The sequence below is a fragment of the Taeniopygia guttata genome, chromosome 34, assembly GCF_048771995.1.
Source record: "Taeniopygia guttata chromosome 34, bTaeGut7.mat, whole genome shotgun sequence".
Taxonomy (NCBI): domain Eukaryota; kingdom Metazoa; phylum Chordata; class Aves; order Passeriformes; family Estrildidae; genus Taeniopygia; species Taeniopygia guttata.
Genome location: NC_133059.1, coordinates 734892 through 761913, shown reverse-complemented (window position 1 = coordinate 761913; position 27022 = coordinate 734892). Strand labels below are relative to the sequence as shown.

The following is a 27022-nucleotide window of genomic DNA, read 5'->3' as shown; positions in this document are numbered from 1 at the left end:
AGATGAGAAGCAGCCCTTGACATGCCAAGGTCAGCTGGACCTGTCAGGTGATCCCCAGGAATCCCAGCCAGCCAGACCTGTTCCATGTTCCCTTGGTTCCATGGACCCCACAGTGTCACAATGGTCCCCTTGGCTCCATCAGGCCCTGGAGTGTCACAATGTTCCCCTTGCTTCTGCAGTGTCACAATGGCCCCGTGATTCCATGAGGCCTTGCAATGTCACAATGGCTTCGTGGTTCCACAGAGCCCTGATGTGTCACAATGGCCCCTGGGCTCCGTGTGCCCTCGCTGTGTCACAACAGCTCCTCTGTGACACTGCGGCTGCACAAGGTCACCATGGACCCTTGGTTCCTTGGGGTCTCTGAGTTTCACATTGGTCTCCTTGATTCCACGAGGCAGCACAGTGTCACCCTGGCCCCTTGGTTCCATGAGGTTCCGTAGTGTCACCGTCGTGTCCTTGGACCTGCATTGTCACAACTGACCTGTGGTAATCACATATCCTCTGAGCAGAGAGAGAGATCTCCCAGGATTTTCCTGGGAAGCTGTGAGAAGCTGTGAAAAAGCTCAGAGAAAAGAACGAGAAACAATTCTTATCTTCACTTGCTGCACCTGTTGTTGTGCACATGTGGAATGTATTATGGAGATTTGTTTATCAAAGGGTGATTTCTAAATTGGCCAGTGGTGATGGTGTTTGGATTTCATTAACCAGTCTGGTCTGTCTGTATCAGACTGTCTGAAAGAGCAATGAGTGTTTCTTAGCAGTATAATATAGGATAATGTAATAAAGGGATTGATCAGCCTTCTGGAATCATGGAGTCAGTGCTAATTATTACAGGCTGGGGACGCCCTGCTACGATAGTTATCTAAGTCAATCTTCCCTTACCTCTGAATGCTGAACAGAATAGGCTTAACAGGCATAGCAGGAACACAACCACTGTAGACCCAAAGAGCTGGCTGAGGAGTTGGGAGAAAACTTCCCCTGGTGTCATTTCCTCACAGTAGGTACCATTATTAAAGTAATTCCAAACACATACAGTTAGTGTGTGGTAGCCTCAAATCCATGTGGCCACCGTCCAGAGGAAATTAAAAATCCATAAATTCCTCACCATATTAACCCATCAAACAAATTGATTATCAGCCATATTAGCCATAGTTATAGGATGGGAAAAATGTAGCCACAACCATGTGCCACCCAAACCAGGGTAAACTAGACCACATCGTGACACCTAACAAGGTTTCTATATCCAGTGCAACAAAAAAAATTATGTTACTCAAGAATTGTTATTCTTATTTCACCCTGTTTCTCTCAATGCCCTCAGGCTGCACATCGGGTGCCAAAATTGGTCTTGGTTTACAAGGCAGGTGTCTGCTAGGGAAGGCAGCAAAAAGCCTCCTGTGGAATGGAGAATGTAAACCCCCTCCCTCCAAATTATTAGAATCATGAAATCAAGGGGCTCTCAGGCAGGCAAAGATATGGGAATAGGAATGTCAGCTCTTTCCTAGTGTGTATAACAAAGCAAACAAGCAGCAGCAGCTGCGGCACGAACAGCAAACAGAGCAGAGCCCAGTCCCGGCCTTTGGGCCGTGGCGCTTTCCCTGCGGTGCAGTTCCGGGCACAGCCAGCAGGGGCGCTGTGGCTCCCGGGGCAGGGCAGGTGCGCTGACCCCCACGCGGCTGCAGGGGGCGCTCCGGCCGGGCTCGGCAGCGCGGGGCCATGGCGGCTTTGTCCGAAGGGGGAAGGGCTGGAGAGAGGCTTTGCTTCACAAACCCCGGGGCAGCCGGCTCCGCTGCCCCAGCAGGACTCTCAGAAAGCAGTCAGCTCGGTGCCCCAGCAGGACTGGCAAAAAGCAGTCAGCTGGGCTGGCAGGATGTCTCGGCAGGCAGGGGGTGAGGGGCTCCAAGCAGGGCAGGGAGAGCCCAGCTCAGGATCCTGGACACCAGAGCAGACAGGGATAGGTCTCTCTTTTGGTGGGGCAGGTGTAAATAAGGTCCCAGTTTAGTGGCTGTTCTCACGAGCAGAGGCTCATCCCAGGACAGAAGAAGCAGCTCTGGCCCGGGCTCTGGCAGCAGCAGTGGAAACTCCCATCTCCAAGAGCAGCAGCTCCTCCCAAAATAAGGGATCAGCCGATAAACATCAGCCAATGATAAGGAACAAACAGAAAGGAAAAACCCAACCCCCAACACTGGTTTACAATTCCTAATGCTAAGGGAGAATTGTATAAAGTTTTAATTCCACCTTTATAATTGTTTACATACGAGCTCTTGAATTGTCAGGGGTAGGGATTGGAACCTGCTGCTCCAAGGCTCCTCTCACAAAAAGAGGCTTAGAAAGGCTGGCGGTCCTTGGAGGTATTTGGGGATCTATAGGGGCTATTGGGGGTCCTTTCTGTGCCTCCTGACCTGACAGGAGCTTCTCTAATAAACTTTGCCTAAAGCTCCCAGTCTGCCCATGACAGGAGCCCCTGTGAGTGCCTGTGACATCCCGGCTCTTTGGCAGCCTGGGGACACTTAGAAAGTCCCCATGAAACCCCTCTGAGGGCCTGGCAAAATATCTGAACCTTAATAGGCAAACTGTCGGCTCTTAACTGAAAGGTTGGTGGTCCAAGCCCAGCCAGGGATGCCATTTATGTCAGAATCTGTGGTATTTAAATGATCCCAAAATTGCAGAAATTCGCTGTCTTTGAGCCCCGCTGCCAAAGAAGAAGCCATAATTAATCTGTGCTGGTTTTCAAGGTTGTTTATTCTTGCTTATCTATAACATGTTCTGTCTGACCTGCAGTAGGCCTTTCTTGCGGGGCAGCGTGCAGGGCTCTGCCCCTCAGTGGGATGGTACAAACATTATATACCAGAAACTACCTGTGCTATATTTACAATAATGTGCCAATATCTGTCACCTACGTTGGACAGTGTGTCCCCAGCCTAAACCAACAGAAAAATGCCAACACTGCAGTGAAACATGGAAGGCATGAAGAAGATGAAAAAGGACAGGACACACACGATTTCCTCCATCTTGCCTCCTTTGAACCCCTTATCTAGAATCCTAAAATTCTACTTTTGCACCCGTGTCACACTAATTATTACTCATATCAAACACTCAGAGTGTGTAATTCATCCTGTAAGATTGAAAACTCTTTTCCATGGACAGAGATCACAGACATTGTCTCTGGGGGCTCTGTGCAGGGGGGTTCCTGACCCCTGCCAGGGTCCCAGACCTGCCAGGGCAGCCAGAGGGATGCCCTGGATTACCACAGCAAACCACATCAGGACCCATTGCTATGGTCAGTTTCCATGGCAACCTTCCCCAGCCCCTGTTGCTATGGTCAGTTTCCATGGCAACCAGCACCAGCCCCCTGTTGCTATGGTCAGTTTCCATGGCAACCATCACCAGCCCCTGTTGCTATGGTCAGTTCCCATGGCAACCTTCCCCAGCCCCTGTTGCTATGGTCAGTCCCTGGGCAGCTCCATGGACACCCCATGCCAGGGGTGGTTGCCATGGACACCAGCTCAGGCCTGCAGCCAGAGCCCGTTTCCATGGCAACCATTGGCACTCCCATCCCCAGACTCATGGGATCCCAGAACCACAGAAGTGGCTGAGCTGGGAGGGACCCATCAGGATCCTCGAGTCCAACTGCTGGCCCTGCACAGGACACCCCAACACTGCCAGCCTGGGCCTGGCAGCGCTGTCCAAACGCTGCAGGAGCTCAGAGAGCCCTGGAGCTGTGACCCTTCCCTGGGGAGCCTGGGCAGTGCCCCAGCAGCCTCTGGGCAAAAACCTTTCCCTGAGATCCAACCTCAGCCTGCCCCGACTCAGCTGCAGCCGCTCCCTCCACTCCTGTCCCTGGGCACCAGAGTGAAGAGGTTCCCTCAGCCCCAGCCAGGGACCTGCTCCCAAGGCTGCTGCCATGGCCACCAGGGCTGGCACCAGCTGGGATGCTCGGTATCCACAGGCCGGGATTCAGGAATGGGATTCCCCAATTTCCTGCTCCTGCTAAAACCCCGCTGGTGCTCATTGCCCTCCCACCTTCCACTGAAGGAAAAAAATGGAAAGATCCCAGGCTGGGATAAGATCAATTTACTGGGAACAGCAACAAGATAAGGAACAAACAGGAATAGAAAAACTATTGACAACAGAAGGGATAAGAAAAACTATTTACAGGGGAAAATACATCACCATCAATTCTACCTTCCTGGCCACGCGTCTCCTCCTGCCTGGAAAGGACACCCTTCTCAGAGAGAGAGAGAGAGAGTCCCTTTCCTGCCCCTGGCAATGACCTGAGGTGGGAGTGAATGTAATGACAGGGCCATGGCCACACCCTCATGTTCTTCAATCCCACATAAGGTCATTGGCAGGGGCAGGAGAAGGTACAGGTGTCTTCCCAGCATGGATCACAGGGAACAGGGATCACCAGGGCTCTTCCCAATGTGGGTTCTTCAATGGGGGATGAAGCTGGAGCGGTGCACAAAGCTCCTCCGGCAGTTGGGGCACTCACAGGGCTTCCGTCACCGGTGGCTCCGTTGGTGTCTGGTCAAGTGAGAGCTCCGGGTGAAGCTCTTCCCACACTGGGGACACTCGTAGGGCCTCTCCCCAGTGTGGATGCGTTGGTGCCTGATGAGTTCTGAGCTGCAGCTGAAGCCCTTCCCACACTCCCCACACTCGTAGGGCCATTCCCCAGTGTGGATCATCTGGTGGGAGATTAGGGTGTTGCTCTGCCTGAAGCTCTTCCCACACTCCAAGCACTTGTAGGGCTTCTCCCCATGGTGAACCAGCTCATGGACCTTCAGCTCTGAGCTCTGGCTGGAGCTCTGTCCACCTTCCTGGCACAGGGTGGGTCCTTCCTCCTCAGAGCACCCTGGGCTGGGTTTGCAGCCCCTCCTCCTGTGGGATCTCCAGGGCTTTTCCTCCCCATTGGATTCCTGTGCCCTGGAGTCATGCAAAACAGCCTCTTCCACGAGGTTCTGTCTTGGGGATTTGTCCTCCCTGCTCTCCATCCTCAGGTCCTTGTCTGGGGAGGAAGGACGAGGAGAGGATGGGATTTGTCTCTGTGCCACAGGAAAGGGGAAGGAGATCCCCCCAGTGTGCCCCCCACATGACGGTGTCAGCATGGGGTTGTCCTGCAGCCAGGGGCTGTACTGGGCTGGGAGATGGAGCAGGAGAGAGGGGGAAAGGGGCACTGACTTCCTCCTCACCTGCCTGGGTGACCTGGGGAGTCTTCCTCTTCCTCGCAGACTCCTTCTCCATCCAGCCAAGGTTTGGGAATAAGAAATCCTGGTTTGGGGAAAACAATGTATGGGCACATTGTGTCAGAAGTTCCTACTGCCCAAGTCCATCTCTAAAAGTCACTGGCCATCTGAGCTCCATAAAAACCTCAAAAACACCAAGATTCAGTCCCCCAAAATATACAAACAACCAAGATTCAGCAAAAACCAAACCCTGAGTTTCCCCTCTCTGGCCTCTCCACTTTGGGCTCCTGGAGACCCCCACCCTGTCTGGGTTGCTGCGGGTCAAGTTTGCATTGGTGCTCCCCCTCTCTGGGCTGCTGGGGCTCCTGGCAATGCCACAGGTTCCCCTTCTCTGGGCTCACCACTTTGGCATCACAGGCGTCCCAGGGGTCAGCACTGTCCGGGGTCCCTGTTTCAGGGTCCCGGGGTATCCATGGGTGCCCCCTGTCCATGCTCCCAACACCTCCAGGCTTCTGGAACAGCCCAGCTCTCGTATTGCCCGTCTGTGCTCCCCCCATTGCCGGTTTCCCTGCCAGCCCTGCCGGTAGCGAGCGATCCCCACGCGGCTCCGGGCTGACAGCGCAGCCCCTGGGCCGGGCAGAGCCAGCCCCAGCACGGGGGGACCCTGCAGCCTCCGCTCCCTGGGCAGCCGCGCCCAGCCCCGGGCACAGAGCTCCGGCAGCCCCCGCCGCCCCCTGCCCGGGGACCCTCGGGGACCCCCGCAGCCGGGGCTGCCTCTGAGCGGCCGCCCGGGGCTCGGCCCCGAGCACAGAGCTCTGCCCGGGGGCTCCCGGCCCCAGCGCCGGCTGCGGGCCCGGCCGGCCGCTCCCGGCTCGCACAGCCCGCCCGGGGCCGCCAACAAAACATCGCAACCACAAATCCACAAACCAACCCTGCCCCGCTGTGCTCCTGCGCCTTCCCAGGGACCCCAACCCCGCGGCAATGGCCCCGCACCGGGACAAAAAGCTGCTCCAGCCCAGCCCTCGGCACCCCCGCCTGCGGCTCGTCCCTGGCACACAGATCCCGGCAGCTGTCCCATTGCCGCAGCTGCGGCTCTGGAGCAGGGAGGCTCTGCGGGACCCCCGGGCTGTGCCCCCTCCCAGCCCTGCCCGCCCCGCACCTGCAGCCCTGCAGGGTTCAGTGTCAGGGCAGGGGAGCTCAGAGCCCTTTTCTCCCCTCTGGCCTGAGGCTCTGCATTGCCAATGGCCCTGCAGCTGCCACAGGGGCCTTTTGGCTCAGCTGAGAACTGTTCTGCTGAGAGCCTGTCCTAAACCAGCTTTTCCTGCAAATGTGCCCAATGAATCTTGTGTGAGTGCCGATGTTACAAGTGAAGGATGGAACAACTCTGCTGATTGGGAGTTCTCTTTTTCTTGTTTTGATATTTTGTTTGGTTGGGGTTTTTTTCTGTATTTTGTTTTGGTTTGTTTGGATTTTTTTGGGTTAGGTTTTTTTTTTTATTTGTTGGGGGTTTTATTGGGAGGTGTTTTTTTTTAATTTTAGTAAGGTTTTGTTTGGGTTGTTTTGTTTTTGTTTTGTTTATTTTTTTTTTTAATCAATTCCCCCTGTCAGCTCTGGGTAGAGCTCTGTAACAGTGTCTGACACTTGTCTGTCACCGCTGGGGTGTCACAGACAGTGAACGCTGGGGCTGTCACCGCTGGGGTGTCACAGACAGTGAACGCTGGGGCTGTCACCGCTGGGGTGTCACAGACAGGGAACGCTGGGGCTGACACCGCGGGGGTGTCATCAACAGGGGAACGCTGGGGCTGTCACCGCTGGGGTGTCACAGACAGGGCAATTCTGGGGCTGTCACCTCTGGGGTGTCACAGACAGGGGAACACTGGGGCTGTCACCGCTGGGGTGTCACAGACAGGGGAACGCTGGGGCTGTCACTGCTGGGGTGTCACAGACAGGGCAATTCTGGGGCTGTCACCTCTGGGGTGTCACAGACAGGGGAACACTGGGGCTGTCACCACTGAGATGTCACAGACAGGGGAACACTGGGGCTGTCACTGCTCCTGCCATGTCCCCAACAGCTCTGCCAGCACCTCGAGGGGACACAAAGGCTGAGCCAAAGGGTGAGAATTGCAGAAGGGGCTGAGCTGGGAGGGACCCATTGGGATCATCGAGTCACAGAATCACAGAATCACAGAATTACTGGGTTGGAAGAGACCTTCAAGATCATTGAGTCTAACCCATGCCCTAACACCACCTCAACTAAAGCATAGCACCGAGTGCCACATCTAATCTTTTTTCAAACACATCCAGGGAAGGTGACTTTACCACCTCCCTGGGCAAACCAATCCAATACTTCATCAACCTTTCCGTAAAAAACTTTTTCCTAATATTCAACCTGTATTTCCCTTGGTGCAGTTTAAGACCGTGTCCTCTTGTTCTGTCAGTTGTTGGCTAGAGAAAGAAACTGACACCCAGCTGACCACAGCCACCTTTCAGGAAATTGCAGAGGGTGATAAGGTCACCTCTGAGTCTCCTTTTCTCCAGGCTAAACAACCCCAGCTCCCTCAATCATTCCTCACAGGGCTTGTGTTCCAAGCCACTCACCGGCCTTGTTGCCCTTCTCTGGACATGCTCCAGCCCCTCCATGTCCTTCCTAAATTGGGGTCTCAGAACTGGACACAGCACTCGAGGTGCTGCCAAACCAGTGCTGAGCACAGGGGAAGAATCACTGCCCTGCTCCTGCTGGCCACACCATTCCTGATCCAGGCCAGGAGCCATTGGCCTTCTTGGCCACCTGGGCACACGGCTGGCTCATGTCCAGCCTGCTGTCCATCAGTCCCTGCAGGTCCCTTTCTGCCTGGCTGCTCTCCAGCCACTCTGTCCCCAGCCTGTAGCACTGCAGGGGTCGTTGTGGTCAAAGTGCAGGACCCAGCACTTGGACTTGTTAAACCTCACCTTGTTGGGTTTGGGCCCTGGATCCAGCCTGTCCAGGGCCCTGTGCAGAGCCCTCTTACTCTCCAGAAGATCAGCACTCCCAGACAACTTGGTGTCACCATGGTTCCATGTGGCCTCAGAGTGTCCCAATGGTCTCCATGATTCCATGAGGCCTCCCAGTGTCACAATGTCCCTTTGGTTCCATGAGACCCCGTGGTGTCACAAGGTGCCTTGGATCCTTGGGCCCTTCAGCGTCAGAATGGCACTGTGGTCCCCCAAGGCCCTGCAGTGTCACAGTGGATCCTTGGTTCCATGAGGCCTGGCAGGGCAGCAATGCTCTCCTTGGTCCCTCAGTGTCACAGTGGCCTCTTGCTCCCAAGGGCCACCACGGTGTCAAACATGTTTCCTTCATTCCATGAGTCCCTGAGGAGCAGCATTGGCCCCTTGGTTTCATGGGGCCCTGCAGTGTCACCATGGCCCCATGGTGACACGAGGTCCTGCTCTGTCAGAATGCTCTGCATGGTTCTACAAGGCCCTGCAGTGTCACAGTGGCCTCTGTGGTTCCACCAGGACCCAGACTGTCACAATCCTTGCTCCCATTCAGCCCCACAGTGTCACAATGGCCCTTGGCTCTGTGGTGCCATGTCGTACACAGTGTCACCATGGTCCTCTTAGTGCCACCAGGCCTCGCAGTGCCACAATGGCCCCTTGCATCCCCAGGGCCCTGCAGTGTCACAATCAACAGAGAATCAACCAGGCTGGAAAAGACCTTGGAGAGCATCAAGTCTGTGGGAATCCAGGGCTTCCCTCTGGCTGCCCTGGCAGGTCTGGGACCCTGGCAGGGGTCAGGAACCCCCCTGGACAGAGCCCCCAGAGACACTGTCTCTGATCTCTGTCCATGGAGAGGAGTTTTCAATCCTACAGGATGAATTACAAGCTCTGAGTGTTTGATAAGAGTAATAATTAAGTGTGGCACGGGTGCAAAAGTAAAATTTTAGATTTCTAGATTAGGGGTTCAGAGGGGACAAGATGGAGGAAATTGGGTGTGTCTTGTCCTTTTCCTCCTTCTTCATGCCCTCCATGTTTCACTGTAGTGTTGGTATTTTTCTGTTGGTTTAGGCTGGGGACACACTGTTTAACGTAGGTGACAGATATTGGCACATTATTGTAAATCCAGCACAGGTAGTTTCTGGTATTTAATGTTTGTAACATCCCACTGGGGGCAGAGCCCCACACGCTGCCCTGCAGGACAGAGCTGCGGCAGGGCAGCAGAACATGTTAGAGATAAACAGAATAAACAACCTTGAAACCAGCACAGACCAATTATGGCTTCTTCTTTGGCAATGGGGCAGAAAGACAGAGACTTTCTAGAATCTCAGAATCATCAATACCCACAAATTCCAACACAAGTCCAACCTGGGACCCAAAACCACCTTATCACCCAGACCATGGCACTGAGTGCCACATCCAGTCTTTCCTTAAACACCTCCAGGGATGGTGACTCAACCACCTCCCTGGGCAGCCCATTTGAATTTCCAGTTAACCATTGTGTGAAGAATATTTCCCAATATCCAGCCTAACTCTCCCCTGGTGCAGCTGAAGGCTGTCTCTTCCTGTCCTGTCTCTGTTCCCTGGGAAAAGAGCCTGACCCCCAGCTGGCTGCATTCTCAGTCAGGGAGTTGAAGAGAGTGATGAGGCCCGCCTGAGCATCCTCTGCTCCAGGATAAACAACCCCAGCTCCCTCAGCCGTTCTGCACAGGAGGTGTGCTCCAGACCCCTCACCAGCCTTGTTGCCCTTCTCTGGACGTGCTCCAGCCCTTCCATGTCCTTCCTAAACTGGGGGGCCCCAGAACTGGCACAGCACTTGAGGTGCTGCCCAACCAGTGCTGAGCACAGGGGAACAATCACTGCCCTGATTCTGCTGGCCACACCATTCCTCATCCATAGGAGTGCCAGGGGTTGGATGAGGGAAATGGTGGGGAGGGGATGGGGACAAAGTGTGAAGGATTGTCAGCCATGAAAGGTCTTGATTTTCATATCTATTCAGACTACATTAGGAGGTGCAGGGGTTCAGTATCAACTGGGACATTGCTGATCTCCATCTATAAACAGGGAAAGAACACTGGATAAAACAGTTCTCTCTGCATTGTTTTCAATATCATATATTCACTTTGAATACACTTCTGAAATCTATCTAATTAACCACAGAAGAATTGAAAGTTTCAGTTATTCCCAGGAGCTTTTCTTGTTGAGGCATTTTGAACAAGTGTTAGTTTTTCTCACAGAATTCCTGAACTGAAGAGCTCAAGAAAGAAGAGGCCTCTGGAGTAGGAAAATTCATCAGCAACCCCCAAGTGGCTGAGGATCCATGCCCATCAGAGCATCTGGGGCTGAGTCCTGGCTGAGCTGCAGCTGCTGCTGTGCCCTTGGCAGGGCTGAGGCCATGGGGCAGTGCCCAGAGCAGCCTGGCCTGAGCGGAGCTGTGGGGCCAGAGCCGGCTGGGCTGTGCTGGGGAGAGGCCCTTGGTGCTGCCCAGAGCTCAGGGCAGCTGGCAGAGCTTGCAGGGAGCTGGGCTGGGCTGGGAGAGCCTGGCACAGAAACCATCAGTGTCCATCTCAGCCTGGCTGAGCGGGCAGGGGCAGGACTCAGCCCAGGCCTTGTGGGGCAGGGCCAGTGCCTGGGCAAGGCATTGAAAACAGGCAAGAGCCCGGGAGAGGAGGCTGCTGTGTGTCCTTGGGGCATGGACAGAGCAGAGAGGGGCCCAGGACAATTGTCAGCGCCAGCCTCTGTCTGTGCCAGCCCTTGGCAGCCCTGGCTGCTGAGCCCAGCTCTGCCCTGGGCTGAGTTTGGCTGTGGCCCAGCTCCATCCTCCTGCGGGGCTCAGGGCCTGTTCCCGGCCATGGCCAGCCCTGGCCGGCCTCTCTGCTGGCCCAGACACCAGCAGAGCCCGGGGCAGGGCTGTCTGTGCAGCCCCACAGGTGCCACGGGCTCGGCAGGAGCTGGCAGAGGCTGCCCAGCAGGGAGGCCATGGGGCACAGAGCCCCAAGGCTGCCCAGGGCCCCACGGCACAGGGGCCGTGCCCAGCCGCAATGCTCCTGTCCTGGGCTGGGCTGCACAGGGGCTGTGGCACCATGGCTGGGCCGGCACAGGGCCACAAAGGGGCCACGCAGCCGCTGCCGGGGCTGGCAGCAAGGCCGGGCACAGACAAGGAATTGCTGAGCATGGCCTGCGCTGGCCAGGGCTGACTGTGCCAAAGGCAGAGCTCAGCTGCCCTTGGGGGCTGCAGGAACACTCAGGAGCCCAAAGAGCCTCCATGGCTGTGCTGGAGACCAAGGCTGGAGCAGGGAAATGCAGGGCTGCTGTGCCATGGGGAGGGCATGGAATTCCAGCACACACCTCAGCTCTCTGATGGCCCCGGCACCGTGCTGGGCCCTGTTCCAGACTGGAGCAGAGCAGATGTTGATGGCACAGGAGCCCTGCGGGGCTGGCAGGGACCTGCAGCTTGCAAGGTGCTCTGCTCTCCCTCAGCTCCTCTCTGAGAGATCCAATCCCAGCTCGGTGCCCGAGGGCACAAGTGCACTGCCTGGTCATGGGCACACAGCTGATGTGTGCCTGGAAAGGATCAGAGGTTTTAATACTTGTACATTTCATGTTATACAAGGACATTCTTATTATCTGGGTCACTTGAAAACTTTTCAGAAATGGCAAAGTTTTTCCAGCAGGAACAGGAATTTCCTGGAAGTTTACTGATGGCAGGAGAAGAAATACTGGTCTTGCCTTCTTGCATCACCAATATTCTGTTTATTCTTTCCTCTCCCTCTTCCTTCAGGTGTTTCCATCTCTCCTGTTTAAATGGCCATGTCTAAGGACATCTCTTCACTAGACCAGATGCATCAGGATAGAGGCTCTGGGGGGATTGGTGTTCCAGGGCAGGGCAGGGCTGGGGTTCCAGGGTAGGGCAAGGCTGGACCTACCCCTTCCTCCCCTGTCGCTATAGGTCACATGAAAGCACAACGCGAGCCGCTGCTATTGTAAACTGAAAATGAGAGCGTTTATTTTCTGACTCCAGCATTTATACTTTTCCGAAGGTGACAGTGGATTGGAGAGTGCATGTATGTGCCACCTCTCCAATGACATTGGACAAGCTACTAGCACATCAAGTTTCTCCGCCTCTATGGAGGAATGCAAAACAATAGATTGTTTACAGAAGGTTGTGTGAGAAAGTTCTCTACAAGAATGTAAAATCAGAAGGCTTTAGAAAATCCTAAGAATCAGGGCAACACTCCCCCACACACAAAATGTTTCCAGCCAACAATCTCCTCTGGTCTGTCACAACAGGCAGTGTTGGAGGTGAAATCCCAACTGTGGCCATTGGCACCGGTATAAGAAGGAGAGTTATTTTCCAAAGGAAGGAAAGCCCAGAGCCCCAGTTCTTGGAAGGCAGGTGAGAGCCTCACTAGGCCAAGGCCAGCCAGACTTGTCAGGAATGGCAAATTTTGTCTGGGGGCAGTCTTTGGATATAGGGAATTTTGGAGACAGAATCCCAGTTTCACCCATGGGCACCTGGAGAAGCAGGACAGTTCTTTCCCATAGGAAGGAAAGCATGGAGCCTTCTACAGTTTTTGGGGAGAGATAGGAGGTGACACTCATGAAATCATTGCCAGCCAGACTTTTCCTGGCAATATTCCTAAGGGAACGATCCCTGGATATAAGAAAATTTGGAGGTGGAACCCAAATTTGGCCATGGGCATTTGGAGGAGAAGGGCAGTTCTTTTCCATAGGAAGGAAAGCCCAGAGCCCCATTGTTCCAGCAGCAGATGAGAAGAGACCCTCCACATGCCCAGGTCAGCTGGACCAGTCAGGTTGTCCCCGGGAGGCCAAACCAGCCAGACCTGCTTCATGTTCCCTTGGTTTTATGGTGCCCCACAGTGTCACAATGGTCCCTTGGTTTTATGGTGCCCCACAGTGTCACAATGGTCCCTTGGTTTTATGGTGCCCCACAGTGTCACAATGGTCCCTTGGTTTTATGTTGCACCACAGTGTCACAATGGTCCCTTGGTTTTATGTTGCCCCACAGTGTCACAATGGTCCCTTGCTCTCACAGGCCCCACAGTGTCACAATGGTCCCTTGGTCTCACAAGTCCCACAGTGTCACAATGGTCCCTTGCTCTCACAGGCCCCACAGTGTCACAATGGTCCCTTGGTCTCACAGGCCCCACAGTGTCACAATGGTCCCTTGGTTCCGTGGTTCCTGTGCTGGTGCATTCCCCCCTCCCCTTCTCAGGCCTCCCTGCCAGATGAGAAATGCTCGCTGGGCCTCAGCCTTGGCCAGCAGCCCCTGGGCTCAGCTCCTCTGGAGCTCATCACAAACACGCTCTGCTCCAGGCACTGCTGCTGCCCAACCATCTCCTGGGTGCTTCAGGAGCAGCCCTGGGAACTGTTTGTGTTCCCTCAGTGGCACAACATCCCTGTTCTCACCCTGCCAAAGAAAGCTGCTGATGCCAAGTGCGGCCAGGGTGAAACATGGCTGGGACTGAAGCCCATCTCTTGGGGCCCTACAAACAGCGCTCCAAAAGGAGCCCTTGGAGCTCTCCTGGCCAGCGACTCCCTCTGAGTGGGGCCTCTCTGAGCCGGGAACTCTCCCGTTTGCTGCACTCGGGGGGATCCCGAACAACAAGGGAGCCTGGGCCGATCCCCCCACTCCTCCAGGCTCAACCCTTCCCCACTGGGGAGATGCCAAAGCATCCGCAGGGAGCATTTCCCTGCCCTCAGGGGAATTTCTCACAGGTGCCTTGCACTGACTCTCTGTGTCTGTGTGCACACAGGAGTGCCTGTGCTGGGGAAATGTGGCAGAAATGCTGCTCTCTGAGGGGTCTGAGTGCCTTGGGTAGCTGAGCCAGTCAGGCCTTTAAGTAAGGTTAAGTCATGAGGAATAACCTAAGTTAAATTCTTTTGCTAAGTTGTTATGTTTAATATAAGTTGAAAGCTAGGTTAAATACTGTTAAATGCTATTTCTCTGTAAAAATGTGAAGTCATAGGTTATAAGTTAGGTTAAATACTGTTAAGCTCTGTCCTTTGCTAAATGGTGAAATTGAAGGTAGAAGTTAAGGTTAATGTATAAGTTAAGTCCTGTTAATTTAACTCTGTTAAGCTTTTATCTCTTTATTCCTTTTATCCTTGCCCTCACTGTCCTTATGTCACACACACACACCGGGACAGTTCACGGTTCATTTCTGGTTTGATTGCCTGGATTTTGTTTGGTTTTGTTGTTGCTTTGTTTCCTTGGTGTGCCTCAAGTGTCCAGTTAGGAGCAGAGTGACTCTTGCCAAGGAACTTTGCAGTGCTGTCACTTAACATTAAATCTGGTTTTTGCTGATCCCTTGCTGTGGATTTTTTCAGCGCTCTCAAGCCCTCATTGGTAACAGGGTGAAGGAGCCCTGACCCAGGCTCTGGCCCAGGGGTACACAGGGACGCTGCGGGGGGTCCCTGTCCCCCTGTCCCACCCCCCACAGCCCCATCCCCGTCCCCATGTCAGGCTCTGGGGTTGATCTCGTGGAACATCCTCTGGGGGAGGCTGCAGTGCTGGGGGCGGGGGGACCCAGGGGGACAGGGGACCCCGCTGTGCACGAGCAGCGTTGGACTTCTCTGGGGGAACTGGGAGGGGGGGCTGGGACAGAGGGACCTCCCCAGTGACCTCACACAGCCCCTGTGGTGTCACAGACCAGTCTGTGACCTCACACATCCACCTGTGATGTCACACAGGCCCTGTGATGTTACATAACCGTGGCTCAGTGCTGGGCAGCCCCAGTGCCATCCCAGCAGCGGCCTCTCCCTCCTGTCCCGTCCTTCAGCCGGTGCCACCGCTGGGGCGCTGGGCCTTGGATTCGTCTTCTCCCTGGGCATCCCCTGCTGCCCGCCCACCCAGGGTGTCCCAGGGAGCTGCTGCCCCTGAGCCAGGGGCTCTGCTCTGCTGCCCTGGGCACCCTGGGGCTCCGGAAAAACCCCATGGCCAGGCTGGGCCCAGAGCGTCACAATGTCCCCCGCATTCCATCAGGCCACTCAGTGTCACAGTGCTCCCTGCGGTCCCTGAGGCCCAACATCACCCAGCCCAGGCCATTGCTGTGGATCTTCCAGTCACTCCCAGTATGATCCCAGTGACTCCCAGTCTCTCTCAGTATATCCCACTTAATCCAGCATGCTCCCAGTCACTCACACTTCCTCCCAGTTTCTTTCAGCATCATTCCAGTTGCCCACACCCACTCCTAGCCACCCTCAGTGCAGTTCCAGTCAGTTGCTCCCATTGAATCCCAGTTGCCCCAAACATGGTCCAAACTGCCCTCAGCATGCTCCTGGTCACTCCCAGTATGATCCCAGCGCCCCTCAGTGTTGTCCCAGTTCCACCCAGTATGATCCCAGTTGCACCCAGTCACCCCAAGTACAGCCCTGCTCACTGCCACTATGACCTCAGTGGCCCCCAGTACAGACACAGTCACTCGCAGTTGCCCTCACTCGCCACCAACACAGACCCAGCTGTTCCCAGTGTTGTCCCCTCCAGTATGGTGCCAGACATGCCCAGTATATCCCAGTTGCCCCCAGCATGGTCATGCCCAGTCACCCCAGAGTCCCCGGTATGGTTCCAGTGGCCCCCAGGATGACCTCACTCATTCCCAGTATATCCCAGTTACCTCCAGCAGGCCCCCAAACCCCCTCCCAGCACCACAAATAGCCCTAAGAGCCACAAAAGCCTCTCTCAGTCCCACCAGGAGTCCCTAAAACCCCTCCCAGTTTTCCATAGAGCTGAGCAGGAGACGTTGGTGGACAGGAACATCCCCAGCAAGGGTCAGCTAGAGCACTTCAGCAGCAATTTGGGCATTTTGTGGGGAACACCTGGAATGGGCAGACCCAGGACAGGGACTGGGACAGACAACCAGAATTCCTGGAGAACAGATGGGGTCAGATGGACATGTTCTGCTGGAACAACTACAAGAGCATGGCCATGTGCCGTGCCTTGGATGGTCCCAGAACACCCATGTAATTTCTGTAGTTTTCCCCCCTCCACGCAGCCCCCTCTAGGATCTGACCAGCTCAGAGATAGGGGCTGTGAGGGGAGGAATACCAGGAGAGGGATAAATATTCAAAAGAGGCTCTTACCTCAGGGGTGTTGGAACAGCTCTCTTTATTCTGTGGTGTCCATGGGAGAGCGGGGCAAAAGAGAAAGAGCAGGAAGTTTCAGGGGTCTATATAGGTTTTGGACAGGGTGGGCTTTCCTAGCTCCCCGCCAACCCCGTTGGGGCAGGAAGGAGGATCCAGGGGTTATCTTGATCAGAGCCACAGAGGCCCGGGGGAAGGAGGGCAAAAGGGGTGTCCATGAGCTCACCGTAACACCCCCAAATCCTCCCCTTAACCCCAAATTCATATAAAAAACCCAGTAAAGTGATTCAGCTTTAGATCTCTTTGCTTAATTTCTTTATTTTTACCCCAGTTCTAGGTGTTCTGATGCGATAAACGTGCAGATTATGCAAGTGGGAAAAGATCTCCAAGATCATCCATTATTGCTTCATGCCACCTGTCGGAATCTGTGGGTATTGGTGATTCCGAGATTGTAGAAAGTCTCTGTCTTTCTGGCCCGTTGCCAAAGAAGAAGCCATAGTTCGTCTGCGCTGTTTCCAAGGTTGTTTATTCTGTTTATCTCTAACATGTTCTGCTGCCCTGCCGCAGCTCTGTCCTGCAGGGCAGCGTGTGGGGCTCTGCCCCTCAGTGGGATGGTACAAACATTATATACCAGAAATTATGTGTGCTATTTTTACAATAATGTGCCAATATCTATCATCTACGTTGAACAGCGTGTCCCCAGCCTAAACCAATAGAAAAATGTCAACACTACAGTGAAACATGGAGGGCATGAAGAAGGAGGAAAAGGACAAGACACACCCAATTCCTCCATCTTGTCCCCTCTGAACCCCTAATCTAGAAATCTAAAATTTTACTCTTGCACCCATGTCACACTTAATTATTATTCTTATCAAACACTCAAAGCTTGTTAATTCATCCTGTAAGATTGAAAACTCCTCTCCATGGACAGAGATCACAGACAGTGTCTCTTGGGGCTCTGTCCAGGGGGGTTCCTGACCCCCTGCCAGGGTCCCAGACCTACCAGGGCAGCCAGAGGGAAGCCCTGGATTCCCACATCTCCCTTTCCTTTTTGAACCAAGAACACTTCTTTGACAACTCTGTCCATGGTCTGCCTCATGCACTGAGGCAAGGACAGCACAAGCATCAGAAGAATTACAATACCTTATAATTACATACAACTATTTTCAAAATCTCTTTTCTACAACTGTGAAAGGTAAAACAAATTGAACACACCATCTACCTATGATTTAATTTTTCTCCAGGTGTGTTTGGTCCTCTGATACCTCTTCAAATTTATCACTCTTGTGTCCATGTGTTTACAATAGATGTTCAGTTGCTGTTTTGTTCTCATTTCTCACTGCTAGCTAACAAATCATTTGATGCAAAAGAAATGACATGGGCATCTTTACTCTGCCCACAACCTCTTTTGATCCAACTGCACCAAGGCCCTTTTTGATGCCACCTGCTGTGAAAGCAGAACCACTCAGTTTTTCCAAGCCTTTTTCTTGGTATTAACATTATCATTGTCACAATTTGGATCACTTCATTCATTAGATTTTTTTTTTCTCCTTGCTCTCTTATCAAGGTCATGCTGTGTGTTAACAAAAGATCTTTCAATGCTGCATGGACCACCCTTGATTTTTGCAGGGATAGCAGGCCAAATTCTGTCCCTGCAAATTCAAAAGCATCCCTTTTAGTAGAACGGTCGGATTTTTGAAGGGATAGTTTGTTCCTCATTTTGGTGTAATTACATCAGGATGATACATTTCTATGAAAGAGCTGGTTCGGAGTGATATCTATCATGTGATTATCTGTCTCTGTCACTCCCAATGGATTGAATTTGATACAGAATTTCATTTTTGTTGACCCAAAATGTCCAAATCCAGAGGTTCAAAGTGAGCCACAGGAAGGAACTGTGTCCAAACATGCCATCCCTCCACAGGGTCTGAAAAAAAAACTTCAGAACCCTTGGAAGGATGTCCCCTGGGACTGACCATTCCTCCACTGGCACACCTACCAAGCATGTTGAAAATGGTTTCTCTGGTTTCGAATGGGTCAGGCAAATGCTGTCCAGACCCGCTGCTTTTGCCAAAGTCTCCCACACTTTTTCCCTTGGTTGTCTCATGGGAAAGTCTGTCCTATTGCCCAAGGCAACAGGTGAAAGAATGAAGCACACGAACACTATCCGTCTGAATCCCATGTCCATGTCCCCACCCTCTGTGAGAAACCCTGCAATGCAGCAACACCCAAACAACACTTGATTTCCCAGAAAAAACCCCAAGTCTCTGGGTGATCAATCGTTGTCCGACGAGACGTCTGCAGCGTTGTTGTCTGCCTTCGTCTGCGTGCTTGCTTCTCTGCTTCTCGGGTCCAGGTCCACTGGCATCTGCACCCGATAAGGTTACATGTGCCTCGCTGGCATTCACTTCAGTCCTCGTCCTATAGAAACACAAGCGAAACCCTCGCCCCAAGTTATCAATGTAAATGAACCTTCAATCTGTCCTGACTCTGGGTTTATGGTCAAAACGAAAGGATTTTCCCTTAGTTTTTCCGGTGGGCTGTTTGTAAAATATCTGACAATTAATAGAGTGGGCTCTGAGAAAAAACCATTTAAAGAATTCAACACATTTGTTCAACCCTGCAAAAATTCAACACATTTGTTCAACCCTGCCTCCCCCCTTTTCTGTTTATCCAAGTGGATTTCAGGGTGTGATGTGTTCTTTCACTGCTTGCTTGACCTGAGGGAGAATGAAGAATATTGAAAATATGTTTGACACTCTGTTTTTTCAGAAATTTGTCAAGCACCTTGCCTGTGTAAATTGGACCATTATCTGTTTCTATTTCTTGTTGCACTCCTAATGATGTAAATGCTTATAAAAAATGTCTGCAGGTATGTTCTGTGGTCTCCCCTGTATATAATGATGCAAAAATTGCCCGAAGATGTATCAACTGAAATATGGATATTTTCGAGCCTCCCAAAAGATGGGTATTTTGTGACATCAGCTTGCCACAGCTGAAGGCTTTTACAAACCTCTCAGATTGACCACTCCTGTAAATACAGGAGACTGCACAAACTGGCACTCTGGCAAGCAGATTTCCTTTGTCTGGTTTTCAGAAAGGTGAAAGGTTCCCATCAATGCCTGTGCATTTTTGTGAAAAAATGCATGGCTCAATTTTGCCTGCTCAAAAATGTTTGGCAGTGTCTGCAAGATGGGCATTGTGAGTCCATCTACATGAGCATTCTCTTTTACTAAAAACCCCGGAAGTGAAGAATGCACTCTGATGTGTTTATTAATGTTCTCTGTTTTTCTAGGATTATTTTCATGCATAATAGCTATGAATATAAAATTTCATTGCCCGTATGTTTTAAAAGTGATCCCTCTAATCGTCTGACCACATTTGCAACATACACTGAACCTGTGATCAGATTGAGGGTTTCTGAAATAACTGAAAAATCCTGACTATTGTTACCAATTTTGCAACTTGTGGTGAACCTTGTACCATTTTGATATCTGATTCCCATTTCCCTGTTTTTTGATTTTTCCATGTGACCACTGATTTGTGAGTTTTTCCCAAACCATCAGTGAATACTGTCATTCCTCCCACTGGTTCCTGGCTTATTTTTGGTTTTTCCCTGAAGCTCACTTTTAAATTTAACATTTTGTGTGTTGGAAAACGAACTGTGGGAACTTCTGAACGCCCCAACAACGTGATTGAAAAATCTTGTGACTTTGGATTGTCCACTCAAAATATTTCTTCTTTAAATGTAAATGAATGATTAAGAAATCTTTCCCTGACATTGTCAGCAATCTGGTCTCTGCCACAATAATGATCTGAGCTTCCATCTCTAAATCTGTAAGAATTGTCTTTGAGGGTCTGCAAATTAAAAAAACCCACTTTCAACTTCTGTGAAAACATTAACAAAATCCTTGCTCAAAGTTACTAATTTGAACGATTTTTTTTTCAATTTTATCTGTCCAGTGTCTAGCACTCTCTTCATATTTTTCTCAATGATCAGCAAAATCAAGTCTGCAAAATAATTATTTCAAGAGATTAAAACATACAAAATCTTCAACCTCATTTCAGCCTTATTTCAGGCACTTCTTCACTCCTTTTCTTTTTTCTTTTTCCTTTTTTCTCTCTTTCTCTTCTTCTCTTTTGAAACAAGAAAGTTAAAATGTAAAACATAATATAGAACAAGACAAAATAACCTTAATGATAAAATGTATAAAACTTATCAAAATCGATAACAATTCAAGAAAATTCAAAAGAAAGATATTCTAAATAGCATATATAAAAATTAACAAAGCATGATCATTAGAAACATTGTTCCAGCAGTTCAGAGTCTGCAAACAGCTGAAACATTTGTTTTCAGTGAAAACTCTTGGCATCCTTTCCCGGGCAAGGCTGGCAAGTTTCACCTCAAAGCTGTGTCAGCTGTAACATTTGTAGAATCAAATTGATGGGTCAAAAATGACCTGCATATCATTCATTTTTGTGCAGAAACCTCTGAATTTTGCTGGCAAACTCATCTGTCCAAGTTAAAATCAGGGTCTGGCCAGGACCCAAACTTTAAACTGGAGAGATGTCCCTTAACATATTATATAAAACAAAACTTATACCAACAATACATATATAATACTTAAAACATAACAACCTATTATAACATTTTCTTATAAAATAAACACTTGAAGTTCAAACCGATAAACTGGTCAAATGACACAAAGATTCATTTTTCTTGAAACTCTTTTGAAGGAAAAGGATGCCAATTGAAGAAATCGTAAGATTAACAATGGCAAGAGGTTGTCAGAATGCTTCAGGCACCTCTCTCTGAGATTTTCTGAAAAACATTTGAGAATGATGAAAAATAGAAATGCAATGATTCCACTCAAGAGAGATATAAAAACGAATCAGGAAGTTCACCTAGAAAAATGCACAATACAGTTAAAATCCAAAATGAGACTTCAGAACTGGCATGTAACCTGGATAAGATTACATAAACAACAATAAAACATACGAGAATTCACTATGAAAAAACGAAGCACAAATCTTCACCTGATAACATGATAAAATTTCTTAACAATAACGTTTATAGAACACTTATATAGTTAAAAATAAAGGATTTGAAAACAAATGCCTTTTGTATCACTATACAAAGAAATAACAGACTATAAAACTGATTTTTAAACGATAAAGTCAATCTCAGAAAACTCAAAATAAATTCTTTTACAACTCTTATATACTGATAAACTTATAATAAAACAAAAAATACTAAAACAAAACCAAGAATCCAATAAATCCAATAACTTCTCCTTAAATCAATGTTCATTATTACTTTGTAAACTGTTTCAGACAAAACCTTCTCATCCTCAAAGAAAAACAACTAAACCTTGCTGCCAAATAAACTTGGCCTTTGAAAAACTTAAAATAATTTTTGAATTAAATAGTACTTAAACTCAATATATAACAATCTTAATAAAGAATCCCTAAATTATATTAACTTTATGAAATCCATATGTATCAAATTAACAATATATAAATCCATTATCAATTAAACCTTTGTAAACTTAACTTCTTCAGGGCCCAAACCTAAAATAAACTTAAAGTGATATACTCTAATTAAACAATACTTAACTTAAATGCAAACCAATTATATAAAAATCAATTCTATCATTAATAAAACGTTAAAATACAACCTAACTTAAACCTTAATATAATAAATTACTAACATTTCATGCTATTTAATTCTCTATTTCAATTTTCATTATGATATCTCTTTTTCACAATGTGTTCCACAATTATTACTTATCATCACACCGGCTGGGCGTGTCTGCTCGATCAATTCTGTGACCTAACTGAAAAAATCTGGGGTTGGTGTTTAGAAACATTGGGGAGATTTGAAAAAGGCCTTGTGTTGGCTGGTTTTCAAAAAGCGACTGACTGGAATTTCATTTCAGGGTGAAAATTGGGAGTCCCATTCCTCAGCATTGCTGCAGGATATTTGCTGCTTGTTGTTTGCTGTGGCTGTTGTGATTTTTTTGTTTGCCGCGGCATGAGAGCACTGGGAGCATTTCTGGTGCAGTCAAACCCCGCTTCTGCCTGCGTTAGGATGGCTGCGCCCCTCTCTCTTGCTCACCCTCCGTGCTCACACCCACTGTCAGCTGTGCCGAACCAGCGCCTGCAGTTTTCTCCAAACCCAGCACCCACATTCTCAGCCACTTCCGCGTTCGCTTTAACTCTCGCAAACGCATGCGCAGCCTTGATTCACCCTCTCTGTTTGTGTCGCCATGGGAACAAGGGAAGGAACTCCCGCACCGACCGCGCCCGCCTGCACCGGCTCCGCGCGGCCGTCCCTCGGGAATGTCCCCCCCCATTCTCTCTGTCAGGCCTGGCGCTGCCTCGGTTTTCGCTCTGGGTCGGCCCGCGCCGTCCCCAGCTGCTGCTGGAGCCCAGCGCGATTCGGCGCTCTGCTGCCGTCATCGGCACGCGCCGCCGCGTTCCGCGCTGCCGCAGCCCCGCGCCGCGTCCCGCCCGGCCCCGCGCCGCTCGGGTCTCCCCCCGCGGCCACCGCGCAGTCTGCGGACGGCTGGCTGGCGGCCACCGCCGCCCCCGACGCCGTCTGCGCCCGCGCCCGTGCGTTCGAAATGCAAGAGATCTCCGCTCCGACTTCCGGGTTTGCTCTACCGTCTCGCGCATGCGCGCTGCCATGGCCGCGGCGACAGGAGAGTCCCGCTCTCCGTCCAGCCGCCCGCCTGGCCAGCGCCGCTGCTGCGAATTGGGAGCTATTCCCCGGCACCTGCCGGACGGTGCTTTCGCACTCTCACGGATTCCCGTCATGGAACGCATCACTGGGCGCTCCGGGCGTCTGACCGCCCCATCCGCGCTTCCGCCGCCTCCTGCGTCCGCGTGGTTCCCACTGCCCCCCCCCCTCGCCTGCACCGCGGGCTGCTTTGAACTCCCCACCCGCGCAGCTGCGAGAGTTCTCTCCTCTCTCTCACTTTTCCCTCCGCTCTGCACTCACGTCTGCCCCTCCCCCCAGGAGCCGCCGGCGCCGCTGCCCCCCCACTGTGGGTTCGGACTTGGAGAGTGGCCAGTCCCTTCCCCCACCGAGGGCTGCGTCTGTGCCTGGCTTGTCTCACTGTCTGGGGATTTTCTGCAGCTGAGGAGCTTAGAAATTGAGATTTGAGGAGTCTTGAGGAATAGTGTGAACCTGGGGACACAGGACATGATGGGACACCACCCCCCCTGATCCTCTTCGGGAGGCAATTTGCTTCCCCTGGTGAGGAAAATTGCCCGAAGCTGCTGGCTGGGCCATCTTCCTCCTTGTGCTCCCATAGGAGCCTTAGCTGTTTAGTCTAAAATGCCGCGTTGTGAAAATGACTCTTATTGTCCTTGCTGAAGGCAAAAGTTTTTGCGGCAGTCTTATCTCTCTTTTTTTTTTCTTTTTCCTGTGGCTCGGTAATACAGTTGCTTATTGATCCCTTGCCAAAAATTTAACTCAAACAAAAGATGTACATCTGTGTGCGGGTGAGTATACTGCACCCACAATAACAAAGCTTTCATCTCATTTGAGGCTATCTCTACCAGATGGGTAAAAGTCTTGCCCTGTAGGGCTGAAAAAAAAATTTTTTTGTCTGTCCTTGGGAGCATCCCTTCCCCATGTTCTTAATTTCAACCATTCTCACCAAAAGCTGAGTCACCACGAGGTCAGTCCGGAGATGGCACTGTTCATCGTCCAGCAGGTCACAGGCGAGAAATCCCAGGCGCGCTTCTGGTTTTCCTCCTCCTGGCTGTCCTCCAGACGAGCTGTCTTGGTGAAGGTCAAGTTCTTATCTTGAGCTTTCCGCTCCCTCTCCTCCCGGAATCTGCCGAGAGCATTTGTGCTCTGTTCTTCTTCCTTTCTTTATTTTTTTGTTTTTCTCTGCTGATGAAGGTTGGAGTTTGTTTGCTGTTTCTTCTTGTTCTTCTTGCTGAAGCCCGCGCAGGGACGCCAGTTGTCGGAATCTGTGGGTATTGGTGATTCCAAGATTGTAGAAAGTCTCTGTCTTTCTGCCCCGTTGCCAAAGAAGAAGCTCGTCTGTGCTGTTTTCAAGGTTGTTTATTTTTGCTTATCTATAACATGTTCTGCTGCCCTGCCGCAGGTCTGTCCTGCAGGGCAGTGTGCGGGGCTCTGCTCCTCAGTGGGATGTTACAAACATTATATACCAGAAATTCTGTGTACTATATTTACAATAATGTGCCAATATCTATCATCTACAGTGAACAGTGTGTCCCCAGCCTAAACCAATAGAAAAATGCCAACATCACCAAGAACATGGAGGTAAGGAAGAAGAAGGAGGAAGAACAGGATCAGGTCCACTTTCCTCCATCTTAGAATTCCTGACCCCCCTGTACAAAGTAAAACCCCCCTGTACAGGTGTTAAAACCCCCCTGTACAATACTAAAAAATTTTACCCTCTAATTTGTGACTACTTTTACTATACCATCTAACTCTCTGTGACCGCTTGTTCCACCTTCAAAGTTGGTAATTCATTCCATGGTTCAAACTCAAAATCACAGCTGTTCTCAGCTGCTTGCCAGGGTCTAAAATGCTTCTGACCAAGGCCTGGAATCTCTAAAAATGTCTGAGGGACATTTTGAGTTCCGACAGTCTACATATGGATCCACGTCACCTGTATAAGCAAACACAAGAAAGAGTCCACCACGAATTATTTGTCTCTGTTCCCATCTGTCACATCTCCTCTGGAGCTGGAGGTGCAGCCCCAGCACTTGGGAGGGCTCAGGGGGTCACCAGCTCAGCTCCCACACAGAGAACTTGTGGACCTTGGATGATCTTCCTGGCCCTGCACGCTCAGCCAGGCTGAGATGGACACTGATGGTTCCTGTGCCAGGCTCTCCCAGCCCAGCCCAGCTCCCTGCAAGCTCTGCCAACTGCCCTGAGCTCTGGGCAGCACCAAGGGCCTCTCCCCAGCACAGCCCAGCCGGCTCTGGCCCCACAGCTCTGCTCAGGCCTGGCTGCTCTGGGAATGGAGCAGCTGAGGAATGGAGTCACATCCAGGGGTGTCCCCAGGGCTCAGCACTGGGGCCAGGTCAGTGAAATCTCTTTATTGCTGATCTGGACGAGGCCATCGAGGGCACCCTCGGTCAGTTCCAGGTGAGCCCAGGCTGGGTGGGAGTGTGGCTGTGCTGGAGGGCAGGAAGCTCTGCAGAGGGATCTGGAAAGCTGGAGCCATGGGCCCAGGACAATGGGATGAGGTTCACCAAGGCCAAGGGCCGGGTCCTGCCCTGGGCTCACAGCCACCCCAAATCCCTGGCTGTGCCCTGGCCCTGATCCCCACAGCCTGTCCTGTTTCCTTCATCCCTGCATTGCCAGGGACTTTCTGGGACAGGGGAGCTCTGCTCTGGGGATGGAGGGAGATCCAAGTGCCACCACTGGAGTGGGAACCACAACTCATAAGATTTGTGTCCTTTGGGGTCAGGAACTGGTGAGACTCAGAGGCACAGAAAGTTTCTCTTCATGGCCAACAGACCACAGCTGAACAGGACACAATTTAATAACAATCACTCTTTAATAACAATTGTTATTCCCTGAGCTATGTGCAACGTCCCAGCAGTGTCTGGTGAGTCCACCATCCACAAGTGCTTTCCATACTAAAATTGATTTTAGACTTGCGTGGTTGTGGGATAGATGTAAACACAATTCTTCAACACGATGCTCGTCCTGGAGTGGGGGCAAAACCACTCACACAATTCCTGATTTGCAAAGCTGTCAGTGGTGGATGGAGAAGGGAGGTCAGGCTGCTTTTTGTGTTAAGGAAATGCTAAAACCAGCCTGACTCATTTCATCTCCTCCTGGCCTGGCTGATCTCCCCTCTTTCCCCTTCCACCCATTGGCTTTTGTCTCCCACCAGGCCCCCTGGTGAAGAGCCTGGCTCTGTGTTCTCCATCCCCTCCTCGCTGGCACTGCCAGGCTGGCATGAGGAGCCCCTCAGCCTTCCCTGCTCCAGGCTGGACAAGCCCAGCTCCCTCAGCCTCTGCTCACAGCCCAAGGGCTCCAGCCCCACCTTGGAGGCCCTTCCCTAACCCTGCTCCAGCTGCCAGACATCTTTCCTGCCCTGGGGAACCCAACCCAGGCCACAGGGACCTGGATAATCCATGTCCTTGATGTCCTGGTCACACAGCCCTGGCCCCTTGTCCCCATGTCAGGCTCTGGGGTGGATCCTGTGGAACATCCTTTGGTGGAGGCTGTGGCTCCAGGGGGACTGGGGGGATACCAGGCGACAGGGACCCTGCTGGGCATGAACAGCATTGGACTTGTTGGGAGAAACTGTGAGGGGGAGCTGGGGCGGAGTGACCAATGCAGTGACCTCACAGAGCCCTCCTGGGATGTCACATAGCCCCTCTGCAATGTCACAGCCAGATCTCTAATGTCACACAGATGGTCTCTGATGTCACTCTGTGATGTCATAGTCTGCTGTTATGTCACAGCCAGCTCTCTGATTTCACAGAGACAGTCAATGATGCTGTAGTTGCTTGATGCCCACTCTGTGATGTCATAGCCCACTCTGTGACCTCATGTTTCCAGATGATAAATTGTCTCCACCAGGTGAGATAACACATGGAGCTTGTTCTCCAAAACCCCAGGCCCATGGAAACCACACAGTGCCCATTGTGGGAGAAGGGGAACTGGAAGTTCACCAGCCTCAGTGTCCTGCCAGCTCAGCCAGGCCCACAGGAACATTGGGGTCCACGACCACCAGGGACCACCAGAGAGACCCCCA

The 27022-nt window shown here is 51.3% G+C and overlaps 1 protein-coding gene across 1 annotated transcript in view; it reads right to left on the bottom strand.

Moving 5' to 3' along the window:
• LOC121468955 (uncharacterized) overlaps window positions 1-27022 on the bottom strand; it is a 2238800-nt gene that overhangs the window by 1950677 nt on the left and 261101 nt on the right. The window contains 1 exon segment of the mRNA XM_072920965.1: window positions 4570-4800. Coding sequence (XP_072777066.1) covers window positions 4570-4800 — 231 coding nt within the window.